The following is a 22,767-nucleotide window of genomic DNA, read 5'->3' as shown; positions in this document are numbered from 1 at the left end:
TGGAACTCCTGACCTCAAGTGATCCACTCTCAGCTTCCCAAAGTGCTGGGATTACAGACATGAGCCACCACACCCAGCTGTATTCAGTTTCTTTTTAAGTCATCTAGGAATGTTATATTTCAAAGAAATGCACTCTATTTATGTACCTTTTTCTTGGTATTTGAGCAAGTAGGTATGAACTGTGGTAGAAATATTTTTATTTAAAGACTTAAAGACTTTAACATCCCCTCCTCCGTACATCCATAGTACAACACCATTCTTCCTACATCCATAGTACAACACCAACTTGATACGCCCTTGCTATCAATGCTTGTCCAGGCTATGTTGTGTGTTCTCAAAAGCACTGAGTAAGGAGATCTGTCTGAAGAAATGCTATTAATTCTTCAAGTTCTAAGTCAAATATCTCTTTCTTTATTAAACTTTTCATGTATTCTTTAGAGGAAGTTTAATACTGTCTCACTCTCCACAGTGAGTCCATGTACTTTGAACTCATGAATTTATTCCACAACAGCATTGGTTTTCTTTTTGGTATATGTGTACATGTCTTGAGGGCAAAGACTGTATCTTTTATCTCTGTACCCTAACATTAAATATTACATAACTCAAAGGCCAGGGTTGCAGCATTATTAGTAACTTCTTGTCTTAAAATTGTTGCTTCTCCTCTCTGGCTCGCCATCTTCTCATCTATAAAATGATGAGACTGGGATTGGATAATTGCTGAAATCTAAGTTGCTCTGTTTATGTCCCAGTGAAAGTCAGTGAAAATATACACTATTGTTGATGTTTGAAATGTACATCCCCAACAGATATAATGAGAAAATAGTCCCTGTAACTGTAAGACTCTGAGGAAAAGCTTAGGTTAAGTCACAGCACGTGGGCGTTTAATTTGTGTGTATTCATCTAGACACACACTGCAAAAAGTAAAAAGGAGAAATGTAATGTAAATAGCAGAGGCTGTTCTATCTGCCATCCCTCTTGGGAATTCTGTGCCTGGACTGGGTGTGAGTCTGAAGAAGAGCATCACCTCTCTTTTGGGCTTTGTTCTTACATACTTTTTGTATCATGAACATCCTATGTGTCAAGATAATAGTATTTATATAAACCAAACTATATCTGGTACTCAAGAAAAGTATGTCAGTCTCTGTGATGGCACATAAATATGGCTATGGAATCTAGTACACAGGCCACCAACAATTAAGAGAGAAAAATTTGTATTAAACTTTATAGGCAACTTAAAAAGATTTTTTCCAGGTATTTTTGACTATGTCCTGTTTCTCCTTAGTTTTGACTCCTCCACAGGTGCAGCTCTGTTTTGTTTACCTAGGCCAGTTGTTACTTTTTTCTCTAGATATGGGGGGCAGTAGCCTTAAGATCACCAGTTGTGTATATTTATGTTCAAATCACTGTCTTCTACCAGTAAATTTCTTGAAATAAAAGTTTATTAGTCACAAATCTTACTCCTTCCTAACGGTGTTGTGCATGCATTTGTGCTTGATTCAGTTTACATTTGACTACATTGTGTGTCTCACAAGTACGATCTTTAGATTCTCTCAATAATGAGCATAGTGAAGACATTATTCTGTCTTTAGTAATTTGGGGTAATTTCTGGGATTTTAATTGTCCTCGTGTCTTTTTTCAGAGTGAATGCAAAGTAGCAAAATTTCGTGATTATGAAGAAAAACTCATTGTTTCTGCCTGGTATAATAAGGTGAGCTGAAGTTCAGCAAATGACTGGATGAGAACAGTGTTTAGCAAACTTTTTTGACCAAGTACAACATAAGAAAATATATTTTATTTTATACCATAAACCAAGACAGCATGTGTATGTGTATGACTGAAACAAAAGTTACCCTGTGTATTGCACTCAGATATTTTGTCATATTCTCTTTTAATGTTGATTCTAATCCACTAAATTTGATTTTGTGACTCATCAGCGTTTAGCTGATACATATGAAGCACAACTGTAATAATTCTTAAACCTTTTAATTTGCCTTATTTGAGCTGAAACATTCAATTTTTGCCCATAAAAGATTTCTGAAGAAATATGAAGATCTCTGTAATGCAAAATTAAATGCTTCCAGTACTCAGTATTTATTTGAACATCCTCTAAAGCCTCAGTGGGTCCTTTACTGTATTTGTTACTTTATTTTTTCTGTCCAGGGGTCACTCCTCATCATTGTCTCTTTGTCCTACCAAGGAGAAAATAGCATAGTTTGAAATGTGCTTTATTTTGTCATTGGTAGTATCAGTGGGATATTTTCAAGAGTAGCATTTCATGATGTATGGGGTTCTTTTGTATTATTCTAGTCAGTCAGATACGCTATTATCTACTTTTATCTCTTCTTATTTATACAAAGCCATATCACTTATTAACTTCCGTTGTGTGAATGTTGTGCTCCACCAGAAAGCACTAGCTATTCTTCCAGAAACATGGCTCATGCTTTCATGACACCATGCTTTTCATCTGAGCTCTTTCCTTTCTTCTGTTGGGTAAAATGTGGCTTAAAGGGCGCTGAAGGAAATTACATGTGAGGTATTCTCAGAACTTTCTCTCATGAGTCAGTCACCCTAGTTGAGATCAGTGACTATGTATTATTTATTTGTTCTTCCATGACCTCTTAATACATACATCAGTGAAGATATTGTAGCCAAGTTGTCCATGATTGATTCATTTTTTAACCTATATTTGTTGAGCATCTAATATCCATGTACTGTACTAGTTACTAGTGATGCTAAGCTCAGTAAAATTGTGTTATGTGGTCTAGTGGGAGAGTAATGACTTCCCTTATAAGAAACTCAACAACCAATATATGATAATTTATCAGGTATCAATATCGAGATAGACTATAGTAAATTTAAACTATACTGGTGGTTCTCAAACATTAACATGCCTCAGAAGACTTGTTAAAACACAAATTGCTAGACGCACTCGCAGAACTTCTGATTCAGTAGGTCTGGGTAAGGCCCCTAAATTTGTATTTTTAACAAATTCCCAGGGATGCTGATCTTGTTAATCCAGGGACCACCCTTCAAGAAACTTTGATCTAAGCTGTTCTATTGTGACATGTCTGCTCATAGGTGATAGAAGGATGGCCCAAACACAAAAATTTGTTATAATTAAGTCTAATTCCAGGCCACTATTTTAAGTTACTGTTTTAAATAATTTTAAATTTAGTGGATTAGAGAAACTGGATTTTGTGCCTTCTTACTAGCATTACCATTTCACAGATTAATCAGCTTCTGAGCCCTTATTTTCTATAAAAATGAGGAAAGCCTTAGCTTTATAGGTTGGTTTTAAGGATTAAATGCTTTTGTGAGAAGCACTTGGCAAACTCTGTTTAGTCATGTTAAATAAAAAATATATGTTTTTTTTTCTTTTTCAGAGTCTAGCATTCCAGAAACTGGGGATGGAATCTAGACTTGTGAGCGGCGGTGGTGCCTGCAATGACACTAGTGCATGTACTCCTGCACGGTCTTTCTTAGCACAGCAACGGCACATCACCAACACCAGAAGAAATCTCTCTGTTAAAGTCCCTGCTACAACATCTGATTAAACTAAAAAAAAAAAAAAAAAAAAAAAAACATAAAATAGAAGTGTCCTTAAAATATTTTGTACCTTTCAACTAAGTACCAGATTGATAAAGAAGTTTATGATGCTGGATATCAGGTATTTTAAAATCAACATGCATCAAATTAATTTTGCCAGTTGACTTCAAAAACAAAGTATATAATTAGCCATCTCTCTGCGGGAGCACATTTGAATAATTGGAGATGTAATTATACACACATTTCAAACAAACATTTGTCTTTTGAGAGTATTATAATTTCAAATTGGCCTTGTGTATTTTAGTTAAATGTTTTCAGTTGTACTAGTAACTTAATTAATTTTCAATAGTTATTCAGTAATACTTAATATTAAAACATTATCTAGATTTGTTTAATTTTTTTTGTTTTTTGTTGATTTATATAAAAACAGTCTTGAGGCAGGCACATGGAGAACTATGCAAGGGTGATTTGAGTTAGTATATACAAGGCTTTACTTCTGTCCCCTAATTCTTCCATTGAATGTGTACCTCTACCTTGTCATGTCATGGAAGATAGAACATTTGGAAGATTTGACAATTAGAATGACTTTGGAATAATAAAATTGATTAATTGGAAATTTTACATATTCTGAAAATCTCATAGTTCTAATTTGTACCTATGGCAAATAAGGGCTTCTGGACGTCATGTTTAAAATGTTAAGCATAAGAAATAAACTGACATTCGTAATAGACAACTTTCTGATGGAAAGCAAGCAAAATATATATATATACTTTTTGTGAAATGTCTATATACTTTTTAAGGTAATTAATGAAGATTTCAGTTACTGCTTTTAAGCATAAAATTATATTTAGCTTCTGCTGAAAAATTGTATCATGTAATAATTTTGCTTCATTGAAAAGGGATGTTGCAGTGATGAAACAAGGTGGGGTCAGTTTGATTTTGTTTACTTTTTAAGGAGTTTATCTTGGGCTCAGTTTGTGGTATTCAGTTTGTTTCTGCTCAAAGTTCTTATTTTCAGAGGCGTTACTTTTGAACTTTTGGGGTCACTTTTAAAAGTTAGCACTTAAGAATTTTAGTTGTGTTAAATATGTGCTGTCCTATATCATAGCCATGAGCCATATATGACAATTTAAATTTAATTAATCATAAACTCAGTTTCTTGGTTGCACCAACCACATTTCAGATGTTCAATAGCCACATGTGGCTAGTGGGTACCATACTGGACAGGGCAGCTATAGAATATTTCCATCATTGCAGAAAGTTCTAGTGGATAGCACCATAGTAAGTCTTTTTAAAGTAACTTGGAAATACTATTTGATATTAGATGTTAGACCACAAAAAGAAGAAAAATATTAGGACTATTTTGGATATAAAAAGGAACTGAATTGTGACATAATTAGCACCTTACATTCCATACAGTTGAATACCTTATGCTGTGACAACCGTAGTTAATCATTTCAGTGCTGTTCAGCATACATACCTCTCAGCAGCGTGTCTAGAGCGGGCTCAGCAAACTTTCTGTGAATGGACAAAGAGCAAATATTTTAGTAAATGTCTTAGGCTTTGTGGACTACATGAGCTTTGTTGCAGGTACTCAACTCTGCCATTATAGAGTTAAAGCAGCCATATACAATATATAAACAAAATGGGCATGGTTGTGTTTCAGTAAACTTTATTTACAAAGACAGGTGGTAGGCCAGATTTGGCTTGCATGCTGTAGAGCTGTGGTCTAAATTTTATTCATAGCCTTTCTTTGCAAATACAGTGTGAGTATTGTTCCATTTACAGTGTTATTATTTTTTAGATATCTGGTTTTTAGATTTTTGCCTGGTAACTTTTTATTGAAAATACAAGAATTTCATACTGCATTTGCATCTCCGAGATTAGGGAGCACCTGTCAGGATATTTTGTTCTATCAGGGTTACTTCTGTTGACTACCTCCTAGATTTTGATACAGTTATATTGTTGAGTTTCATTTTCATATATTATTGTAGTGTCTGCTTGCCTGTGAACTTCTGGTAAAATAAAATAAGCCTTTGAAAATATTTTAGCATGGTATTTAACATTTTCTAAATATTATGGCATTTTGACATATTTTAGTCAGTGAAGACATCTGCCCCTTTGGTGTTTCTATTTGCTTATGATTGAGATTTTACAAACCCTTCAAGCTCCGTTTTAATGGAATTTATTGTAAAACATTAACTTTAATAAATTAGTGTTTTCACAGATCAGATCATTATACTTGGAATTTCTAAATCATGCAATTTCTGGATAAGGACATAAGGCTAGATTCATTTTTCTTAATAGAGGAAAAGCAAATTTTCTGATTTATCACTTTTCTAGTTGATAAGTAGAATTTAAAATGTTTGATATGTAAGTATTTATATAAGACTAATGTAATTTAAAGTTCTGTATTATTGTGATTAATTATACAGAAATTCAGGAACTGATCAGAAGTGAGATTCTTTTCCACATCTGATTAATGTAGTGAGTTGACACCCTGTGGGTGGTAAAGCATTATAAACATTTCATCATGAACCATGATTTATACACATCTGTGTTGTAAGGGAGGCTTGAGTACATCTACCAATAAAGAGATATTCAGCATTTGTCTATTTGATAAGGAATTAAATGTCCTAGTGATTATAAAGTAAAACCACAGACCAATTTGGAAATGATCTTCAATGTTGAGCACTTGCTTTAACATTAAAATTCCTTTTCTTTTTAAGGCTAAGGGTGTGTACATATGGCATTGATGTCTATGTTGAGATTAACTTATGTATTGAGAAAAATTGGAAGTTTATTTTTTCAATGAATAAGGCTGTCAAATGATTTAGTATAGATTAATGATGTCTTATTTAGAAATATTAAAGTGAGTATTCCTCATTATGTCATCATTTCTGATAATTAGAGTGCTAATTTGAATGTTAGATAATGTTTTCACATCTATACCTATTTCTTTCTAGGGGCACATCTGACCATGGGGCTTGGGGGTGACTTTTAGGCCACAGTAGTGTCTGTGTTAGGTTCTCTAAATGTGTATTTAATGAAAAACATTCCTATGTAAAAATGTGTGTATATGAATGTATGCATACATTCTTATTGTACACCTGTACATTGTGAAGAAGTAGTTTGGAAATTTGTAAAGCACAAACCATGAAAGAAAATAGTGTGGAGTTATTAAATGATGTAGCACAAATGTAATGTTTAGTTTATAAAAGGTCCTTTCTATTTTCTATGGCAAAGACTTTGACACTTGAAAAATAGAACCAATATTTGATTTATTTTTGTAAGTATTTAGGATATTATTTTAAATAAATGATTGTCCATTATCAATATAATAGTTGTGAAATGATTTAAGTAAATAAACTTTATTCTTCTGTGTCTGTTGATTTTGATGGGTTTTTAGTGGGCATAAATGCATGTTGATTTGCTGCATTAAATAGAGGACTGAAAATATTTAGGTTGGTAAAGAAAAAGTAATTGCATTTTTCTAATTTTGTTTTTCCTTTTTTGGGGGGGAATGAAAAGATACATTAAATGATTTGGGAATGTATCTTTTTATGTCTCCAATTTCACCTCTGGAACCTAGACATCTTGCATTAACATGGAATCAAAACATTTCTGGGGCCGGGCGTGGTGGCTACGCCTGTAATTCCAGCACTTTGGGAGGCCGAGGCAGGCAGGTCACTTGAGGTCAGGAGTTCGAGACCAGCCTAGCCAACATGGCAAAACCTCCTCTCTACTAAAAATACAAAGATTAGCCGGGTGCGGTGGCGCACGCCTATGGTCCCAGCTACTTGGGAGGCTGAGGCACAAGAATCACCTAAACTTGAGAGGCAGAGGTTGCAGTGAGCTGAGATTATGCCACTGCACTCCAGCCTGGATGATAGAGTGAGACTGTTTGAAAAAAAAAAACCCAAGACATTCCTGGGTAATATAATTTTAGAGACTGCTATTTATCCCTGAATGTTCATTCTACCCCTCTTACTTTAGTGATAGAATCCCATATTTTAGCTTGTTACATTATTATCCAGGAAAAAAAGAGAAAACCAAAACTGTGCTTCCCAGATTCCTATATAACTAGGTGGGATACAGCTTTGTTCTAGATATCTAGCTTGAATGTACACAATTCACATTCCTCTGAAGTTCCAGGGGATATGGAACTTTCAAGCTTCTCTCATTGTCTTTGGCTTTTGACAGCTTGACTATCAAAGATGGTCAATTGTGGATCTAGGTGTGGACTTCTTCAAATTTATTCTATTTGCAGTTGAGTTTGGATCTGCAGACTAATGCTTTTCATTAAACTTGGGAAATTTTTGGCTATTATTTCTTGAAACATACTTTCTTCCCCTTTCTATCCTTTTCTCTGGTACTCTCATTATGCATCTGTTTATACTTGGTGTCCCACATGTCTCCAAGGCTCTGCCCATTTTTCTTCATTCTCTTTTGATTCTGTTCCTCAGAATAGATCATCTCATTGATTTATCTTCAAGTGTATCTCAAATGTGCTGCTGAGTTCCTCTAGTGAATTTTTTATTTCAGTTAGTGTACTTTTCAAATATAGAATTTCTAGTTAGTTTTTTAAAAATTATTTCTAGCTCCTTATTGTGATATCTTGCACTTACTGTACTTTTCAAATCTAGAATTTCTAGTTAGTTGCTGTTTTTTATTTCTAACTCCTTATTGTGATATTCTATTCAGTGGAAAATCATTCTCATATTTAACTTAATTCTTTAGCTAATAATTAATTCTTTAGGCTCATTGAACATACATAAAGCTTTTGTCTAGTAAATCCAATGCCTGGGCTTCTTTAGGGACTATTTCCAGTAACTTCTTTTCATCCTGTCTATGAGCCATTGTTTTCTGTTTCTTCACATGATTCACAATTTTTTATTGGAAATTTGGCATTGTAAATAATATGTGGAAACTCTGGAAATCAGACCCCACCCCATGGTTTATTATTGTTCCTGTTGTTGCCTTTTGTTTAGAGACTTGAACTAATTCTGTAAAAATTCCATTCTTCATTATGTGCAGCCACTGAATTCTGTGCTTTTTAAGCAAAGTGTTCAGCTAATTTTGGACAGAGATTTCCTTAAATGTTTTGAAATAAGTCTCTCAGCCTTTCCCAAAGGGCTCTACGTGTGTTTTGGGTTATACCTTTAACGCACCAGCAGGTAGTTTACAATTCTATCGTAACCTTAGTTTCTTGCTTACACAGACCCTCACAGTCAGTCAGAGATGAGAGATTAGGGTCTTTCCAGGCCTTTGCCTGGGCAGGCATGTAGCCCTCACGTGTGCATGGCCTAGATTCCTAGGCATATGTTAGAGTGTTAGAAGCCCCGGTGGGCATCTCTATTTCCAGTGTATCCTTTTAATCCTCTGTTAGCTCCAACTTGTATTGCTACCTTGGCTTACTGTAATGTTGCACAATTGTCACTGATTTTTTTTTTTTTTTTTTTTTTTTTTTTTTTTTTTACAAATGTCCTGTAGTGTGGTTCGCACAGAATGAGTGTTTAGTAAGGTAAAATAAAGACAAATTCTGAGAATGGGGCTTTTCAAGGAACTGCCAGAGAGGTCATATAATGATAACTTTCTGGGAATGGGGGCCTTTGGGGTGCTCTAAACCCATTCTGCTCCCTCCAGTGACTGCTTGATCATTGTTATTCACAGCTACCAAAGTTGTGAGACTGTTGCTTTTAAGGATACTTGAGAGCTGGGGAGAGGAGAACAGGCATAGGGCAAGTTAAAACAGAGCTCCCTGTTCTTACTGAGAGCAGCTCTTCTTTTTTTAAAACAAATGCTTAGGTTGTTGTGTGACTTCGTTTAATTTTCAGCATTCTGGAATTTTGATTTTGATTATTTTTGCTCATGTTCTCAGTGCCTTTATGGAATGGATTTTTGGAGCTCCTTAACTTACCATTTCAGAAGATCTCTCTACAAGTCAGATTTTTGAAAGTAGGAGTGACGTTAGTAACCAATATTTAAAACCTACCTTTTCCAGAATGTGAAATTAAGGAATATAGAGGTATAGGGCTTTCTGCATGGCTACAGAAAATGTATGGCTCACTGCAGCATTAATGTCACTTGGCTGCTTGCTCTCCCCTACCCCTCACCCCCACTATATGTCCAACAAACATTTCCTGAGCATCTGCTAGGCATGAAACAGGTACTGAATGTGTGTGAACAAGACACAGTCATCTCTGAAAAGCTCATTTTAATTGGGAGACTGCATGGAAATAGGAAATAAAATATTTTAAATTATCAGGGAATGGAGGAAGAAGCAACTAACCAAGAGTCAAGAAAAATGTCATTGGAGAGTTAATATTTAAGCTGGCCGTTACAGGATGAATAGGAGTCTGCCAAGTATAATTAATCATTTCTTGCCGAAAAACTAGCTTCTATAAAGACATGAAGATGCTGAAGGATCTGGCCTATTTAGGGAAGTAATAGTTCAGCACTTTGGCAGGAGAAGTACTAAGAGATGTAATTCAAAAGGTGAATAGATTTCAGATCACAAAAATTACCATATGTCCACCTAAGGAGCATGCCCTTATATATGGCTGTGTAGGCCCTACATCAGGGGTGTCCAATCTTTTGACTTCCCCAGGCAATGTTGGAAGAAGAAAAACTGTCTTTGGCCATGCATAAAATACACTAACACTAATGATAGCTGATGAGCTAAAAAAAAAAAAAAGAAAAATCTCATGTTTTAAGAAAGTTTCCTAATTTATGTTGGGCCGCATTCAAAGCCATCCTGGGCCGCTTGTGGACAAATTTTACATGGTCCAACTTGAGGGCACCATTCACCTAAACTACAAGTGAATGGCAGCCTGGGGTTTTTACAACATAGCAGCCATACTGAAGAATCTTATCCTGTAGTCAGCAGGAAGAATATCTTGTTCTGTGGTCACAGTGAGGAAAAGATCAAATTGCCTGGGGGAAAAAAAAGGTCTAGAAATAAGTTCTCCAAATTGCATAACAGAATAACCAGATGCTTCTCTGAAATAACCATACAGCATTACTACTGTAATTGATTATCATGTTACCTTGATCTCATGTTTTCACAAGAAATACAATGCAGGTGTATCTGACAGCATAGGGTAAGTTATGCTGCAGTAGTAATTGTGAAATTTTAGTTTATAACAAAATAGGTTTATTTCTCACATCATAGGTTCATCTTGAAGAAGCTGTGACTCTGCTTCGTGTCTTTGTCACACTGGACGTAGGGTGAAAGACCTTTATTTAGAACACGGGTGGTCTCATGGCAGAGAAGAAACATGTTGCACTACTAACCAGCTTGCAAGCACTTAGAAGTGGCTCGTGGAACTTTTGCTCTCATTTTATTGATCAAAGCCAATCACACGGCCATTCCTGAATTCATGAAGGTGGTTGTACATAATCATCCCACAGGGAGGAGCACCACAAGGAGAGGCACCCCAGAGAGGGACAGTGGACTTTTGACCAGTCATATACTCTACCTCAGCAGGTGTTGTTCTACTTTTCAGACTAGGAAACGATTTCAGGAAAGTAAAGTAACCTGTTTAATTCACAAGCAAAAGGTAATAAATGGTAAAACCCAGGCATGGAATTCAGGCCAGCTTAGCTACAAAGATCTGACCTCCAGTTCATCTGACTCCCGGTGCTACCCCACTGAGTCTTTTAATGTTGTTTTGTGTGCATCAGAGCCCTGTGATGTCTTTGGACTTCAGATGTATTTTGGCAAAGAGAAGCCTTTGTTCTGACCCTAATTGTTATAACGAACATCATCAATGACAGAGCCAGTCTCTGAAAGTGACCCTTTGCATTCGACCCTTTCTTGCTTAATTCCTTGTCTGTTTCAAAAGAGGAAAAGGTCCTTAGCTTTCCAGAGCAGAACAAATAGCTCGTGTGAATACACAAAAACTGTATGACCCAGAAAGTACAAAATGTTCATTCAGAGCATTAGGCTGTTGTTGCGAAACAAGCATGGGGAAATGGGCTAGGTGGCACCAGTCCAGAAAGCCAGCTGGGACTGAAAGAGTGAGGTAAGACAGAAGCCTGTGCTCCTCCACTGCATTCCTGGAGGGTAGTAATAGAAGTTAGCATGAGGGCTGTGAAATAGGTCATGGGGTGAGATGACAAGGACAGAGGGGTAGTGGCAGAGATCTGACTTCTGGTGATAGGTCCCACCTAGCACCAACCCACAATGATTCCACTGATTTTGTTCATTAATTCACCGTTAAACACTACCATGTTGCAGGCACTGTTCTTAATACTGTGGACTCAGAATTGAACAAGACAGATACTGCTCTTGCCCTCAGGGAACGTAGTGTATTAGTTAACTATTGCTGTGTGAAAATACACCTCAAACCTCAGTGGCTTAAAACAGTAACCATTTATTTAACTCGCAAATCTTAGGTTGGAAATTTAGGCTGGCTCAGGCAGTTCTTGTCTGGGCTCACTCATGCAAGTGTATTCAGCTTCCAGATTAGCTTGGATCCAACCCCTCTCAGGTCCTTATGCACAGCTCTGGAGGCTGGCCAGCTATCAGTTAGGGCAATGTGATGGCAGTGATGAAGCCACATGTTCCTCATCCTGCAGTAGAGTAGAGTGGACTTGTTTAAATGGTGACAGGAGAGTCCCAGAAAAGCAAGCAGAAGCACACACAGTCTCTTCGGCCCTGGGGTCAGCCAGGAAAGTCATTTCATCACCAGGCCAGCCTCAAGTAAAGGAGACTGTGAGTAGATGCTAGCTCATGAGGAGAGAAGGTGTAAAGTCACATTTCAAAGGGTGTAGACACAAGGAAGGGAGTTATTGTAGCCTCTTTTTACAGATAAATATAACTCTCAGCCAGACTTAAGTTCCATGAAAAATACAACAGAGTGGAGAGACTTCTGTTTCATGCTGTGACAGTAACTGGACTGGACTAACCCTTCTACCACAAGTAAAACCAGAGAAGTGGACAAGGTAAATAAATTTTTCAGATATTGGAAAACTGAAAGAGCAGGACCATGCTTCCCAACAGAGAGGAACAAATGAAGTGAGCTCTACAATATCTGGCTTTCTAGCTGGAGGGATTTACTAGACTCCATTTCAAGAGGCAGGGAAACAATCAGAACACAGTAGTCTTGCTAAGATGAGAAAATAGACTGGAGTTTAGGGTGACTGACATGGGTAGAATTTGTAGAATAGAGAAAGGTAGAAGCAACAGCAAGAGTGAGCTCCAGAAATCTTGAAAGAGATCAGCTGAATACCAACCTCTGTGTGTGTAGAGCGAGACTCCATGAGGTTGGGCAAAGGATACCTACCAGAAAACACCTACCAGAGAGCTATAAGCTTAATGATTGCCATAGCTTTTTTAAAATGAATTTTTATTATTTTCCTTTAAGGTCTGGGATACATGTGCAGAACATGCAGGTTTGTTACATAGGTATACATGTGCCATAGTGATTTGCTGCACCTATCAACCAGTCATGTAGGTTTTAAGTCCAGGATGCATTAGGTATTTGTCCTAATGCTCTCCCTCCCCTTGCCCTCCACCCCCTGACAGGCCCCAGTGTGTGATGTTCCTCTCCCTGTGTCCATGTGTTCTCATTGTTCAGCTCCCGCTTATGAGTGAGAACATGTGGTGTTTGGTTTTCTGTTCCTGTGTTAGTTTGCTGAGAATGATGGTTTCCAGCTTAATCCATGTCCATGTGAAGGACATGAACTCATTCTATTTTATGGCTGCATAGTATTCCATGATGTATATGTGCCACATTTTCTTAATCCAGTCTATCATTGATGGGCATTTGGGTTGGTTCCAAGTCTTTGCTATTGTAAATAGTGCTGTAGTAAACATACATGTGCATGTGTCTTTATAGTAGAATGATTTGTAATCCTTTGGGTGTTTACTCAGTGATGGGATTGCTGAGTCAAATGGTATTTCTGGTTCTGGATCCTTGAGGAATCACCACACTGTCTTCCACAATGATTAAACTAATTTACACTCCCAACAACAGTGTAAAAGTGTTCTCATTTCTCCACATCCTCACCAGCATCTGTTGTTTCCTGACTTTTTAATGATTGCCATTCTAACTGGTGTGAGATAGTATCTCATTGTGGTTTTGATTTGCATTCCTCTAATGACTACTGATGATGAGCTTTCTTTCACATGTTTGTTGGCCGCATAAATGTCTTCTTTTGAACGGTGTCTGTTCATATTCTTCGTCCACTTTTTGATGGTTCTTTTTACATTTTACACCTTATACAAAAATTAACTCAAGATGGATTAAAGACTTAAATGTAAAACCTAAAACCATAAAAACCCTAGAAGAAAACCTAGGCAATACCATTCAGGACACAAGCATGGGCAAAGACTTCACAACTAAAACACCAAAAGCAATTACGACAAAAGCCAAAATTGACAAATGGGATCTAATTAAACTAAAGAGCTTCTGCACAGCAAAGAAACTATCATTAGAATGAACAGGCAACCTACAGAATTGGAGAAAATTTTTGCAATCTATCCATCTGACAAAGGTCTAATATCCAGAATCTATAAGGAACTTAAATAAATTTGCAAGATTACCATAGCTTTTACAGGGTTGGAATTAGCTATATTCATTGAGAGTGAAGAGACCACACTGAATACCTCAGGCAATCAATAGAGACTCCGGAAAAATCACTCTTTAGGAGCCCTCGAATGAAGGCTACTTTAGACCTACTCTAATAAAGCTTTAAAATGAGCTTCAAAAGGATTAAGGTGTCCTACAAGTAAATTAACTCCCTATTAAAATAAAACTTAATACTCTGCAAAAGGAAGACAAGGAAAACACTCACCAATGAAAAACTTATGTAATAATTACTAGACATAAAGAACTGAGAATGTGTGACCTATAGCAAGGAGAAAAACTCAGTTAAGAGACACAGACACAACAGACAAGGACTTTTAAATGAATAGTATAAGTATATTCAAAGATCTAAACAAAAATAACAGAAAAATAGAAACTATATTTAAAAAGATGCATTGGTACTTCTAGAAAAATAAAATATATGAAATAAAAAAAATTAATGGGTGGGCTTAATGACAAACTCGACACTGCAGAGGAAACTAAGAGTGAACTTAGTTGAACTTGAAGACAGAAACTTGAACAGAAACTATCCAAACTATCTCATAGAGAGAAGAAATGTTGAAAAATATTAACAGAACCTTAGTGGCCAGTAATTCAACATCGAGGGGGCCTCATATGTACGACTGAAATCCCAAAAATATGGGAGCAGGGAGTGGGTTAAGAAAAAGTATTTAAGGAAATAATGGCCACAATTTATCCAAATTTTCTAAAAACAATAAACTCATAAATACAAGAAGTTTAATAAACGCCAAGTAGACAATGCTAAGGTACATTATTACCAAATTGCTGAGGAGTAATGATTAAGAAAAAAATCTTAGTAACAGCTGGAAGACAAAAGACTCCTAATGAATAGGGGAACAAGGATGTGAGTGATTGTCGCCCTTTCATCAGAAGCAACATAAGCCAGGAAAAAATGAAATGACATCTTCAAAGTGCTATAAGAAAAAAAACTTGTTAATTTATAATTCTATATATGGTGAATTTTTTATTCAAAAATGAAGGCAAAATTAAGACATTCTGTGATGGAAGAAAAAGAGAGGAGGAGGGAGAAAACCTGGGGAGAATTCAAGGCACAATATATTGTGGTGGTTTTCAAGAATAAGTGAGATGGAGAGGAGTCAGCTTGAGGGACTTCGTCAACATATATCCCTCCCCCAAAGATGGTTATGCAGTGATGGCAGTGGTGAAAGATGTTGTGAAGCCATGTGTATTTCACAAATGTTTCCTTTGGTTTTCATAACCCAGTGAGGACCACTAATGTCAGTTGATTTTTATGTTTATAATCCCCCATTTCTCACTTTCATCAGCACTGGAATGAGCTCTAAGAAGGGATGGTCCTGTATCTCCCTTTGTTAACCACTATCTGATTCATTGTATGTGCTCAGTAACTGTTTGTTGAATTGATTTAAAAAGACTATTAATGTGAGGCTGGGTATCAAAAGCACAGCTCCATTTTCTCTTTCCAAGTAGAAGAAGAAATTCATAAGGTTTGGTTTTTCCACACTTAGGGAGATACCATCAGCATATGGGGGTATTGAGGAAAGCAATGCAAGTTTGCCAAGTGAGAAAACATTGTTAACAATATTATAGGATGCTGTCATACATTCAAAGCTAACCAGAATAAAAGGAAGGAGCATCTTCCATTGCAGATGTACTTGGAACTGTACTTTCAGATAGTTAATGGCAGAAACACCCATGTATATGTGTGATAGAGTAAAAATAAAAACATGGCAAGGAATCTTTCATAGTGAATGTCACAGCCCAGAAAAGCAGGCTCCAGTGTTTGCCACATTTATAGCCCAGTCCTCTTCTTGCTGTTCACAGCACTGATCCCGAGCCACAGCAAGATCCTAGGGTGTCCTATGAGTCATTTATCCATTCCTTCATTCAACACAGAAAGAGAAATAACACTCATTAGGATGTCACTGTGGGCTGGATATTATATTTGTAACAGGATATCAAAATGGGGTCTTCATCTCGCAGTTTCACTGGAGTAACTGGAGTCCCAGTTACTGCAAATAGTACATGCCAAGTGCTATTAAACCCACAGCTGTAAAGTAGAGCACTTGAAATCCTATGTGAGACTTGCCACAGGGGCCTCAGATAACTGTTTTTGTCACCCTTATAGCCCATTGCCTACATAGAGGACTAATGGAAGAGGCAGAGACTTCTGTGGTGAGGAGTGACAAAGACTCAGCTCCTCTAAACCCTCTAGGCATTGACCTTGGCATCTGTCCATGTTGGGCCTAATGGCCAAGTTGCAGCAAGAATCTTGCCAAGTCAGTTTAGAGGCAACCCCTGACCCCCTGATCTCTGATCCAAATATTCATCCCCCACCCTTGGTACCGGATCACTCGGGTTGGTCTTCAGCAAGAATCCTCTCCAGTGGATTTAGCCAGAATCTGTCCTTACCCTAATATTTCCTCTTAGATTTTCCATTCCCAACCCAGCTGTATTTGGAATTGAGCCCAGTTCTGTACTGAAATCTCCTTTCCCCTATTGCAATAGTTCCTGACTAAAATTTGTTTTCACTGCTTTAAATGCAGTTCCGCTCTGGTTTTCATTGACAGGCAGATCCTCCTGACCTCCCACCCATCTCCCACCAAGCGGGAGAGGCACATGGTTTCCCCTCACCAAGTGAAAGGCTTCTAGCCAAGAGAGAGTTACCTGTGCTCTGTATTTCTCTGGGAGACAAGAATCAGTGGCACACAGAGGCCTGAAAGTTCCTCTAGGCAAGAGGTTGGGTGAGGCTCCAATGGTAGCTGAGGAGTGGGGGCTCTGTTGGAGGAAACTGCACTGCTTCTCACACTGTGACAAGGGTGTGGGACTCCATGTGGGCCCCATGGCGCAGCCAGCATGGGGCTGTCTTGGATCCCAACAACAGGAGTCCTGGAGGGATAATGTGTCCTGAAGAGGAGCTGCACTGGCAGATGCCCCAGAGTGGGAGAGCAATGTTAAGCTAAGGAAAAAACACTGTCCATGTCAAAGGTGCTGCGCATGAAGGGTTCTGGTGGGATGGGGTAGGTGGTGGATGAGGTAGGAATGCCCATGAAGGAGGGAGCACTGGACCAGAGAGAAGGGCTGGCGAACCCCTGCCCACCCAGCCTGGAAACCGTCCAGTTCTAAAACTGAGTTGAAGGAAGCTAAATCAGTGAATGTATGGAATTATATAAATTGTATATTTATTGGACTGCAAATTGTAGGGACCAAAATGACACTTAGGAAGGACGGTGAGGACAGGGATGTTTGTCGTGTTAGAAATGTAATGAACCTTGCCTGAAATTTCATTCAGAGGCAAAACACATATAGTTCACAGACTATGGTGGTGTGGTGAGGTGGAAATAAAGCCACTTTTGTCTTGCATTCTAATGAGTCTTATTCCCCTTCAATCTGCTACACAGACAGAATTTCATGGTTTCATATTTATCCTTATTACCACATAATGAGGTACTGTTTTAGAGGAAGAAATTGGAGGCTTGAAGGTTTAAATGTCTTACTCAAAGTCACAGTAAGGGACTGTGGAGTGACAAATCAGGATAAGCCTGGACACTCATAACTAACACCCTACCTCTTTCCTTTAGGTGGCTTAGAAAAAAGTTGACTCAGCAGGCTTGACTGAGCTCAAGGGGTATACAGCTTGAGACTAGGGGTGTCCAAAGTTTCCCCATTCTAACAAAGCCGCGTCTTCACCCAGGAAGTTGTCCTTGCTACTTAGTCACCTAGTCAGCCCTGCCTCCTGTCTATAAATATGTAGGGCACTGTGTTAGTCCATTTTCATGCTGCTGATAAAGAGATTCCTAGGATTGTGCAATTTACAAAAGAAAGAGGTTTAATGGACTCACAGTTCCAAGTGGCTGGGGAGGTCTCACAATCATGGTGCAAGGCAAAAGGCACATCTCACATGGTGGCAGACAAGAGAGCTTGTGCAGGGAAACTCCCCCTTATGAAATAATCAGATATTGTGAGAATTCACTATTACAAAAATAGCACATGAAAGACCCACCTTCATGATTCAATTATCTCACACTCCGTCCCACATGTAGAAATTATGGGAGCTACAATTCAAGAGGAGATTTGAGTGGGGACACAGCCAAACCATATCATTCTACCCCAGCCCCTCCAAAATCTCACATCCTCACATTTCAAAACCAATCATGCCTTCCCAACAGTCCTTCAAAGTCTTAACTCATTTCAGCATTAACTCAAAAGTCCACGGTCCAAAGTCTCATCTAAGACAAGGCAAGTCCCTTCTGCCTATAAGCCTGTAAAATGAAAAGCAAGTTATTTCCTAGGTAAAATGCAGGTACAGGCATTGGGTAAATACCAATGTTCCAAATGGGAGAAATTGGCCAAAACAAAGTGGCTATAGGCCCCATGCCAGTCCAAAATTCAGCACAGCAGTCAAATCTTAAAGCTCCAGAATGATCTCCCTTGACTCCCCGTCTCACATCCAGGTCATATTAATGCAAGAGGTGGGTTCCCAAGGTCTTGGGCAGCTCTGCTCCTGTGGCTTTGCAAGGGATAGCCTCCCTCTTGGCTGCTTTCACAGGTTGGCACTGAGTGTCTGCAGCTTTTCCAGGCACATGGTGCAGCTCTCAGTGGATCTACCATTCTGGGGTCTGGAGGACAGTGGCCCTCTTCTCACAGCTCCACTAGCCAGTGCCCCAGTGGAGTCTTTGTGTAGGGGCTTCAACCCCACATTGCTCTTCCACACTGCCCTAGCAGAGGTTCTCCATGAGCACTCCACTTCTGTAGCAAACTTCTGCCTGGGCATCCAGGTATTTCCATACATCCTCTGAAATCTAGGCAGAGGTTCCCAAACCTCAGTTCTTGACTTCTGTGCACCCACAGGCTCAACTCCATGTGGAAGCTGCCAAGATTTGCGGCTTGCACTCTCTGAAGCCATGGCCTGAGCTGTACCTTGACCCCTTTCAGTCATGCCTGGAGCAGCTGGAATTCAGGGCACCAAGTCCCTAGGCTGCACACAGCAGAGGGAGCCTGGGCCCAGCCCACAAAACCATCTTTTCTTTCTTTCTTTTTTTTTTTAATTATTATTATACTTTAAGTTCTAGGGTACATGTGCATAACATACAGGTTTGTTACATATGTATACTTGTGCCATGTTGGTGTGCTGCACCCATCAACTCATCAGCACCCATCAACTCGTCATTTACATCAGGTATAACTCCCAATGCAATCCCTCCCCTCCTCCCCACTCCCTTGTGATAGGCCCCGGTGTGTGATGTTCCCCTTCCCGAGTCCAAGTGATCTTATTGTTCAGTTCCCACCTATGAGTGAGAACATGCGGTGTTTGGTTTTCTGTTCTTGCGATAGTTTGCTGAGAATGATGGTTTCCAGCTGCATCCATGTCCCTACAAAGGACACGAACTCATCCTTTTTTAAGGCTGCATAGTATTCCATGGTGTATATGTGCCACATTTTCTTAATCCAGTCTGTCACAGATGGACATTTGGGTTGATTCCAAGTCTTTGCTATTGTGAATAGTGCCACAATAAATATACGTGTGCATGTGTCTTTATAGCAGCATGATTTATAATCTTTTGGGCATATACCCAGTAATGGGATGGCTGGGTCATATGGTACTTCTAGTTCTAGATCCTTGAGGAATCGCCATAGTAAAACCATCTTTTCTTCCTAGGCCTCCAGGCCTGTGATGGGAGGGACTGCTGTGAAGACCTCTGGCAGTCCCTAAAGACATTTTTCCCATTGTCAGCTCCTTTTTTACTTATGCAAATTTCTGCAGTCAGTTGAATTTCTCCTTAGAACATTGGATTTTCATTTCTGTCACGTTGTTAGACTGGAAATTTTCCAAACTTCTATGCTCTGCTTCCCTTATAAAACTGAATGCCTGTAACAGCACTCAAGTCACATCTTGAATGCTTTGCTGCTTAGGAATTTCTTCTGCCAGATATCCTAAATCATCTCTCTCAAGTTCGAAGTTCCACAAATCTCTATGGCAGGGGCAAAATGCTGCCCGTCTCGTTGCTAAAACATAACCTTTGCTCTAGTTCCAAACAAGTTCCTCATCTCCATCTGACACCACCTCATCCTGGATTTCATTGTCCATATCATTATCAGCATTTTGGTCAAAGTTATTCAACAAGTCTCTAGAAGGTTTCAAACTGTCCCACATTTTCCTGTCTTCTGCACCCTCCAAACCATTTCAACATCTGCCTGTTACCTAGTTCGAAGTTTACATCCACATTTTCAGGTATTTTTTCAGCAGCGCCCCACTCTACTGGCACCAATTTACTGTATTAGTCCCTTTTCACATTGCTGACAAAGACATTCCTGAGAACGGGCAATTTATAAAAGAAGAGGTTTAAAGGACTCACACAATTCCACAGGACTGGGGAAGCCTCACAATCATGGTGGAAAGTGAAAGGCACATCTCACATGGCAACAGGCAAGAGAAGAGAACATGTGCAGGAAACTCCCCTTTATAAACCTATCAGATCTCCTGAGACTTATTCTTATCATGAGAGTAGCATGGAAAAGACTTGCCCCCATGATTCAATTACCTCCCACTGGGTTCCTCCCGCAACACATAGGATTTATGGGAGCTAAAACTCAAGATGAGATTTGAGTGGGGACATGGTCAAACCATATCAGGCACTATGAGGTCAGTCCCCCTCCTGGACCTCTCCTGGGTGCATGCAGCCCCACTATGCCTGACTCAGGCACACTTTCCTAACAACTCAGGGTATCCTGTGTGTCCTGTTCCTCCTCTGCTATAAGTCCCTCACCCTCCAACCTGGTTTTAAATATGTATTGCAGCATGCATGTGTCTGCATCTCTTTGTAGGAGAGCGGTAGAGAGAAGATCCACAGCCTGGGTGCCTTTTGGTAAATTCATGCCTCATCCATGATACCACAGATCATGTTATATTGCTTGCACACCATGTGTCATCAGGCACTGACAAAAGACAAGAGGGTCAGGGGCCCTGGAGCTTCCAAAATAGATGGAAGAAAAAGAGAGTTAGAAGAGTGCATATAGAACAAAATATTTGTGTGGGACAGGAAGTGTTTGGACAAAACGGGGGCTCATATTTTAAGCCTCTCCACGAGCTTTGAGAAAAAAGAGGTATTTTCTTCAGTTACTCACAGTCATCTATTAATTATGGTTTCTGATTAATTGTGCTCACATCCTATTTGGCCCAGGGTCCCATTGCATTTATCAGGTCAGGATGAGTTCCCAGTGTTTTTACACTTATCCCCCCAAGTAACAGGTGTGTACTGCTCATCTAGAGTCACAGAAGATGCACAGCAGAGTAGAAATGGAACTCAGAGATGACTTCAACAAAGTCCTTCATTTTACAAATGAGGAAACTGAGACACACAATGTATTGTGGCCAGTGTCCATTTGAGTCTCCTACTTGGGTGATCTGATTGGGGAAAAACGGAAGTCCTGGATGTTTGAGAAGTTCAAGTTCAAAGCCTGATTTGATTGGTTTTATTCTCAGAATACCACTTGGCCTGTTTTCTAGAGATGCAAATTTCTGGTGGGTTACAAAAAAAAAAAAAAAAAAAAAAAATGCACATAGGTGGGGCTCTCACCTCCATTATTTCTTTTACTAGGAAAGGATCAAAGCCTCCTCCTACACATTAAAAACCCAACCATGTCGTCCAGACATACCCTTTTCTTGGCTCCCCAGCTAGCTTAGCAGCTGCAAACATTCCTCCTATCCTTTTCTGTTTCCCTTTCTCACAGCATCAATTTAATTGGCTTTTCTCTGAATCCCAAGCGACAGGAAGAAAGAGCCCTGTGACTTCATGGCCCATTTTCTTTTAAGCTATTTAAATTACTTAGATCTAACTACTTGCTATGGTTTTGATGTTTGTCTTCTCCAAAACGTATTTTGAAACTTGGTCCCCAATGCTGCAGTGTTGGAATGTGGGGCCTAATGAAAGGAGACTGGGTTATGAGGGCATGGGCCTCATGAATGGGTGGATGTCATTGTTATAGGAGTGGGTTCAGTGTTGTGAGAGTGGGCTGATATAAAAGTGAGCCTGGCACCTCCTGCTTTCTGTCTTTTGCATGCACCTGCTTGTCCTTCTGCTGTTCTGCCATGTGATGACACAGTATGGAAGCCCTCACTAGATGCTGCCACAATGCCCTTGGACATCCCACCCTACAGAAATGTGAGACAAATAAACTCCTTCTCTTTATAAATATCCAGTCTCAGGTATTCTGTTACAGCAATAGAAAACAGACTAAGATACCACCTTAGGAAAAATGATCTTTTTATAAGGCTTAGCCCAGGTTCCCAGGGAGTTCATTTGTTTGCATTGGTATTGGGGTCAAAACTTCATGTACTATCAGTGTTACCTGGCCTTCTACTTTATAATCCTTATCTTCCTTCAGCAGCCACACCTAAAAAGAGTGAGCAGGATTTTGGCATTTCTGTTTCCCTGATATAAAATACCAAGGTTGGCCGGGTACAGTGACTCACACCTGTATTCCCAGCACTTTGGGAAGCTGAGGTGGGTGGACATGAGTCAGGAGTTCTAGACCAACCTGGCCAATATGGCGAAACCCTGTCCGTACTAAAAATACAAAAATTAGCGAGTCACGGTGGCATGCACTTGTAATCACAGCTACTAGG

General features: G+C 39.0%; 1 protein-coding gene across 1 annotated transcript in view; it reads left to right on the top strand.

The window, feature by feature from the left end:
* HOOK1 (hook microtubule tethering protein 1) overlaps positions 1-6,796 on the top strand; it is a 69,357-nt gene extending 62,561 nt beyond the window's left edge. Inside the window, exons 21-22 of the mRNA XM_007978538.3 lie at positions 1,640-1,708; positions 3,384-6,796. Coding sequence (XP_007976729.3) covers positions 1,640-1,708; positions 3,384-3,554 — 240 coding nt within the window. The 3' untranslated portion in view covers positions 3,555-6,796. The remainder of the gene's footprint in view (positions 1-1,639; positions 1,709-3,383) is intronic.
* The last annotated feature ends 15,971 nt before the right edge of the window (positions 6,797-22,767 follow it).

Source organism: Chlorocebus sabaeus, chromosome 20, assembly GCF_047675955.1.
Source record: "Chlorocebus sabaeus isolate Y175 chromosome 20, mChlSab1.0.hap1, whole genome shotgun sequence".
Taxonomy (NCBI): Eukaryota; Metazoa; Chordata; class Mammalia; order Primates; family Cercopithecidae; genus Chlorocebus; species Chlorocebus sabaeus.
The sequence above is the reverse complement of the archived record's forward strand: the minus strand, read 5'-3'. Positions and strand labels throughout refer to the sequence as shown.